At 48.8% G+C, this 7,046-nt stretch overlaps 1 protein-coding gene across 4 annotated transcripts in view; it reads left to right on the top strand.

Moving 5' to 3' along the window:
• PAX7 (paired box 7) overlaps positions 1 to 5,680 on the top strand; it is a 100,511-nt gene extending 94,831 nt beyond the window's left edge. For all 4 annotated transcript variants that reach the window (XM_054849704.1, XM_054849703.1, XM_054849705.1 and 1 more), the window contains 2 exons: positions 1,374 to 1,620; positions 5,565 to 5,680. In XM_054849704.1, coding sequence (XP_054705679.1) covers positions 1,374 to 1,620; positions 5,565 to 5,680 — 363 coding nt within the window. The remainder of the gene's footprint in view (positions 1 to 1,373; positions 1,621 to 5,564) is intronic.
• The last annotated feature ends 1,366 nt before the right edge of the window (positions 5,681 to 7,046 follow it).

The raw sequence follows: 7,046 nt of genomic DNA on the forward strand, positions 1-7,046 counted from the left end.
GCCAGTGCGTAGCTGGTCATTCAGCCTAAGCCCCTGCTCCGGCAGGAAGGTGAGGGAGGAGGGGACAGGGAAGGTGTCGGGGTGAGCAGGAAGGGGAGACGCCGCTCTATACAACCCCGCTTGTGTCCTTCTAGAGAATGTATCCTCCACACAATAGCTCACCAGGCCGCTGGTGGGGGATAAAGGGCTCATTTTACCACTTGCCAGGCTCCAAATATTTCCAATTTGCCACTTTAATTGATGTCAATAAGGTTATGCTAAATTCGGAGATTTTCAACCGCTCGGCATCTGAGCGCTGGCCTGGCCCCCCGAGGTGACTGGCTGTCCCCTCTCCCCCCGCCCTTCCCCAGCACAAATACGGCAAGGCATGCCTGCGGCGGCTGCGGAGATCAACCGAGAGGCATCAGGAGTTCCCTTCCTTCCCTCGCTACAGCCCCGCTTCTGTAAACTCTTTACACTCTTAACTTGGCAGCCCGGGGGTAATTTTGCTGATTGCAGGAGGCAATTGCATTAAAGCGCTAGTGGGATCAGGGTCCTTGTGTGAAGGCCTGTAGGCAGCAGCTTACCCCAAACTCACCCGCAGGAACAAATCTGGCATTTTTTCTGCAAAAGAAGAAAAAAAAACCATTGTAAGATCGTAAGTTCATCTGTTTCAGGTCTCAAAGCAGGAAGATCGCTTGTGTGCAAATTTAATTACATTTTCAAACCAAGCACTACACTGAAATGAGCCGAACCAGGACTTGTTATCCTTTAACATTTGAGGGTAAAGAGAACTTTGACATTTCAGTTCCTAAAGCTGAATCTGCATCAAAGCCAGAAAGAGTTTGTGTCTGGTTTGGTTAGGGACCTTTGCAAACCAAGCCCCACTCCAACTTCCAAAGAATAGGGCTGTCTTCAGCGTCTCTTTTTGAAAATACAGATTTTTGCTCCCCGTCTCATGTGTCTCCTCTTTTGTGAGGGCTGTGCGTAAGAAGGGAGAGGGTGCTAGGTCACAGCAGTGCATGTCGAGTGGGTTTGTCCCAGGTTTATTCCTTTCTCCCGTGTTCATTCTGAACAGTGCTGCTAACATTGGCAGGTCAGCAAAGAAAGACCAAAGACTGAGTGTGCTGTGAAAGAACTTCTCAATTATCCTTTATGAAGGTCTTTCAAATAAAGCATTAGAGACAGAGGAGCCAATGGTGGGCTCTGTCTGTGGTTATTAGGGGGAAGCAGACCTTCGTCCTCCAGCCTGGCCAAACCTGTATTGATATTGTGTATCATACTGATAGAGCACCACTATACATAGACTGTTTCTCCCTGGTATGCATGAAGGCAGCTGCACGCGTACCCTTTCTCCTCCAGACATTGATGGGTTGTTTCCTGTGTTTCTCCAGGTGATGAGCATCCTGAGCAACCCCAGTGGGGTTCCTCCACAACCCCAGGCTGACTTCTCCATCTCTCCCCTTCACGGCGGCTTGGATACCACCAACTCCATCTCTGCCAGCTGCAGCCAGCGGAGCGACTCCATCAAGTCCGTGGACAGCCTCCCGACTTCTCAGTCCTACTGTCCTCCCACCTACAGCACCACCAGTTACAGTGTGGACCCAGTGGCTGGCTACCAATATGGACAGTACGGACAAAGTAAGTGCACTGATTGTATTCCCCCTGCATAGGGAACAGGAGAAGAGAGGGAGGGAATGTAAGAAGGTATGGATGTTGTATTGGAAGGGATTCCCATGGAAATCTAGAGAGAAAAAGGGAATCTGCTCACCAGACACAGATGGAGATTGCTCCACACAGCTTCCCCCATACCCTTGCAGTCTCATTCAAAAGTGCCAATTGAAATATTTTAGGTAAAACATTTCTATTAGAAAAGGACAACTTCCAGAGCGCTCTCCTTCTCCCTCTCCAATTCTTGCTTCTCCAAAAGTCCTACAACATCTTCACCCTGCTCAGCCAAAGGAAAGCTGGGAGTTTAATGCCACCTCTTAGTGATGCAGAACTGTATGTGTCACTCCCTCCCCTGCCCTCGGTAAGGTGAGGGCTGGGTTCATGCTCAGAGATTTTGCTACTAAAAATGTTAAGCCAATGCGTGTCAACTGGGCTGTGGTTCTGCAGAAGGTGAAGTGAGGCTGGAATTGTAATCCTGAACCCAAACCTCACACCCCAAAGGCAGGGGGACCCAGGGAGGGTCTGTTTCTCCTCCAGAAAGGTTGGGTCACAAAAACACCAGCGAGCCTAGCAAAGGGCTCACCTGCCGGTGTTAAACTAATAATAAGTGTGGTGTTGTGAGAGAGTGATCCATGGAGGGTTAAAGGTGCATCCTCTTCCTCCGGGAGCGCTCCTGCTTGCCCATAGCTTGTCCTCAGTGACCTTTCCTTCCATTTGGCTGTGGCTTTTTATTCCCCTCTCCGTCACAGCCCTTTAATGTCTTTAACTTCTACAGCTAAATGAGAACCGGCTGTGGCGGCAGACGGGATCAATAGCAGCTTCCCCCCACCCCTCCTTTTTTTGTTTTTCGGGAGTTTGATCTGTGACCCCTTGACCTTCCCCTCGCTTCTGGATGTGAGGCTGGACACACGTGCTATTGATAAAAATCTTAAACAAATTCCAATACCATGTATTTCCAATAAAGATTCCCTTGGGCAAGACGTTAGTCACACCCATGTGTGTAAAAAATAAAATAAGGAGGACGAGCTATGTTTTCTGAGAGAGAGAGACCAGCAAAGGAGAAGGAAAGAGAAAGAAGGGTTTGTCTTGGTTTGCTGCAGGAATTTTTACTTGGGCCTCTCCTTATGCTGATGAAAAACTGCTTACGCAGCTCTATCTATGTTGGTTTATTTACCCCCCTTTACTGATTTCTGTCGCACGGCTCCCTCTTTTCTGCTGGACACCCATTCAATTTACAAGGCTCGGTTCAGAACAGGAATGTTTCCCTGTTAATAGTCACGAGAGTCCAGGCTGCCAACAGGTCTGCGCCCAGCAGCAAGCCTTGCGTGGTCGACAGAGTTAATCCAGATGTGTCCCACGCCTAGAGACACGCAGGTAGCTAGTCATGAAGGCATTCTTCCTGCTGGGGTGAGGAAAGTAGGTGAGAAACCATCACACACCATCCACAGTGCCACTGCTTCCCAGTGCTGGGAGCTGGAGTCACACCCAGCGGGACGGCAAGTCTTCCAGCCAAAGCCAATGCTGTGCTGCATGGCAGATGCAGCACAAACCAACTGGGATCTATGTTAAGCAGCAAATTCTGCATGTGTGCACGTGTGCATATAGATATTTGTATTTACAGCTCTCTGCAGGCAATATATAAGTCCACTTCACTATAAACCTTTCTTATAATGAGCCCCATTTATAATAATCTCTGCGAGGAAACAGTTTTCATTGGTAATTAGTCCTGTTAGAGCAATCACTTACATGAAGTTGACCTTGATATAACAACATTTTTGCTTGTCTTTCTCGGTGCATGTTGTATTTAGCAGATACTTCTGATTCCTCCTGCTTTTTAATTCTTCACAGCTTCTTTTCAAATGCTATTTAAATGCTGCTCAGTGTGAGGTGACCTCCACAAGATCATTTATCAATGTTCAGTTCAAATCATATGTTTCTTCCTTCTATGATGCAGACAAAAACCCCCAACTAAAACTCGTTTTAGTGAACACTGATATAATAAAGATGGGAGGTTGTTATGGTGGGGGCAGGCTCTGTATAACTGGGGACATAACTAGGGCTTGTAAAGAAGAGCTGTGTAGCTTTGGTAGGCTTTGGACCTCGCCTGCAGTTAATCTCTCTCTCCCCACTTCTCTCCTCCTTATTCTCTGGTTTAGAAACACAAAACCAGACACACTTTCTCTCTCACATAAGCAAATAAACACCCAGAGTACTTTCAGTAAATTTCTGGTTTTACTTTGGCTTCCACTGTATTAAAGCAACAAACCATGTCTTTGACTTCTGGCGTGGGATACCCTGGTGCCTTTGAACTCTTCTCACTGGCACAAAAAGCAATACTGAGTTTAGCGTGGTTTTTTAGGATGGGATTGCCATCAGATTTCCCTTTTGCTGGGTCCTGCCCAGAGCAGGATGACTGACTCCGACCGTTCACCTCCCTCCTTTCCTGAGCACCCATCTGAATTCACCCAGAGCACAACCACACATGCAGCATGTCCAAGGAGTGACTCTCCTCTTTCCCTCCAGCCTCTCAAAGCCATTATTTAATGTGGTTACCTGAAATTATCAGGGGACCAAGCTGATAAGGTCTGGATGAGAGTCACAGCTTGGGGTCTAATCCTCTGCACACCCCCCTTGAAGCTAGAGGCACCACAACACAACGTAACAGAGCCCAGTCTCTGAGGAGCACCAGCCAGTGTGCCAGCTCCGCTTGCTTAACTCAGCTCCTTTCAGACTCTGCCGCCTGCAGAAACCATGCTCCCCAGCAGGCCTCGCTTCAGCCCCCGATAACTCACCCTGAGCTGAGCCTGCTCGTTTCCAGCGCACCAGCCTGCCAGCACTTGCAGAGCCTGCGCTGTCCCAGCCGGTGAGGAGCAGAGATGCCAGATTAATGTGGTCCTTGCGGTTCCCAAAGGCCGGAGCTGTGTTAATGATGCCGGTGATGGAACGCAGAAGCGTGAAAGGAATTCTAATAGATATGACAAGTCTAATAAGAATTTGTGTCTGGAAGGGACCTCCTCTGGGGCAGGCGTCTGACAAGACGTTGATGGCTGAAATTTGTTTACTCATTGGCACTGATTGTACATCTCCTGCCAGCTCCTTATTAATCTAATTTGAGACATTAAAGCTAGTGAAAGGGAGAGACTTTGACTGAAGCTCATCTAATGAGCAATGTCACCATCCTGCCCCAGTCCTCTTCCCCCTCAGACCATGGGGCAGTCAGGCAAGCTGGGATGCAGAGGTTCAGGCATCACCTCAGGAGTTGTGGCTGCGTTTCTCACCCCGATGGAGATCAGCAAAGCAGTTTCCCTGAGGAAGGGTGGATGAAGGCAGGCAGCAGAGCTCGCAGAGATGAGTCAGCATGCAGCAGATGAGTCAGATTCAAGCCCTGTCCAGACTTGGTGAGCTTCCACTGAAATCTCTGGAATCATTTACACCAGCATCACTGAGTGCAGGAGTTGGCTTTGCCACTGTGAAATGATACAGGGTGGTGAGGCTGGAAGGCTTATCCCTCTGGCTCTCTGCTCAGGTTCATCTTCAGGCAGCTCCCTTGGAAACATCATTTTCCATGGCAGAAGTAGAATTTTAGCTCTTTTCAGTAGGTCCCTGGAGAGATGCAAGAAACTGCAGCAGCACGTGCAGAGGACACTCCGCACATTGCAGCTGCGCTTAACCCCAGCAACGTCTGTCCTGTCAGGTGTTTCTGGCAGGACCATCATCTGTTTGCACTCTGTTTGCACTGGGAGTGCAGCAGGACCCTTGTGTCTGTGACAACCACTGCAATGGGCCTCTCTTTGTAAGAGTCAGTCGGCTGGGTCTGTTGGTTACACACCCTTTGATGCCGAATGCCTCCTTTCCACTAAATGCTAATGTTGTGCTGTTTTCTCACCCTCCTGTTTTTTTCCCCTCCTCTTTAGCCGCTGTTGATTATTTGGCCAAGAACGTGAGTCTGTCTACACAGCGTAGGATGAAGCTGGGAGAACATTCAGCTGTTCTGGGCCTCCTACCAGTAGAGACAGGCCAAGCTTACTGAAGAGTCCGACTGTGCCAACAACCCACTCCAGCAACTTGGTACCACTGGAGAAAACACCACCAGCCTTCCAGGGATCTACCTGCACCCGGACCCTACTCCTTCCCAATTCCCTTCCACCTCGCACCAACTTGAGCTGTGAAGGAGACGGGAAAGATGGGGAGGGCTCTCCAAGTATCCAGCTCCTCCCAGAGCACTCTTCTCAGAGGCAAGCCTGGCCTCTGTGACCTGACTCCTCCTGTGGCCAGAGACAACGGGTTGGGTACATTTATTAACGCCCTCCCTCTAACTTACCTGGCCATGGCATTTTGCCCACACTTAAGGACTTTCCATTGATCTAGGTAGTTGGCATAGTCAAAGCCAAATTGATCCTTTTTTTCCTTTGTAAAAAAAAAGAGAAATGTTTTGTTTTGTTTCCTTTTCTTTCCATTGCTGTAAATTTGGTGAATGTTATATAGGAAGGAATAACCAAGCTGATCATTAAGGGTGATATAATTCGGGACCACAGAAGACCTATGGACCAAATATAAGAACTTGTTTAAAAAGAAAACAAAACACAAAGACAAACAAAACCAGAAAAGCATATATTAAAGTGACAGCAAATTTTCCCCGCCCCACTCTACCCTTCCGTTCTCACTGATGGCTTCCCAAAGCAGGGCCGAAGCAGGCCAGATTGCTGCTAAGCAGGGGCAGGATGTAAGTGCGTCCAGCCTGGGACCTTTGGAAAGTGTAAATGTAAATTGCTGCATGAGGACTGGAGATTATGGGCACAGGCACAAGCAACATTTACTTTTCTTCTTAGGGACCAATTTAGACCTGATTGTCACTGAAAAGATGTGGACATCAGATAGCAGCAGGAGATGCAATAGTGAGCGCTGGCCTTGCATGCACAGATGAAGGGCATCAGATACACCCGATCGCATTGGAGCTTTTGCCCATCCGGTCGAGAAGGGCAAGGACTGTCAGTGGCCCTTCTTTCACTCAGCGGGAGAGAAGCTGGCCATGAGAGCAAAGACAAGAGAGGGAAGAGTCAGAGGTGTTCGTTAGCTGCCTGCTTGGAGAGGTCGGTATGCAAAGCCAGGTTCTTCTACAAGTAGAGGGCCACCTGAGAGAAAATGGGGCTTGTTCTGAGGTACTTTCTCACAGCTGCCTCTCACTGCGGATGGATGTGGCCATGGAGTCAGAGGGGAGATGACCTGAAGAGTCTTTCTAACAGCAGCTAGGAAGGAAAGGTGCTCTCGGCTGCAACATTGCACGTATTTGTACTGCAGGAAAAGATGTACCTTACCAATGGCATTCTTTAGCTGCCAGGAGAAATGCTTGCCCCTGTCCATCCTCCTGGCTCTTCCCTCACCCCTCTCATTTCATG

Source organism: Grus americana, chromosome 21 (assembly GCF_028858705.1).
Source record: "Grus americana isolate bGruAme1 chromosome 21, bGruAme1.mat, whole genome shotgun sequence".
Lineage (NCBI taxonomy): Eukaryota > Metazoa > Chordata > Aves > Gruiformes > Gruidae > Grus > Grus americana.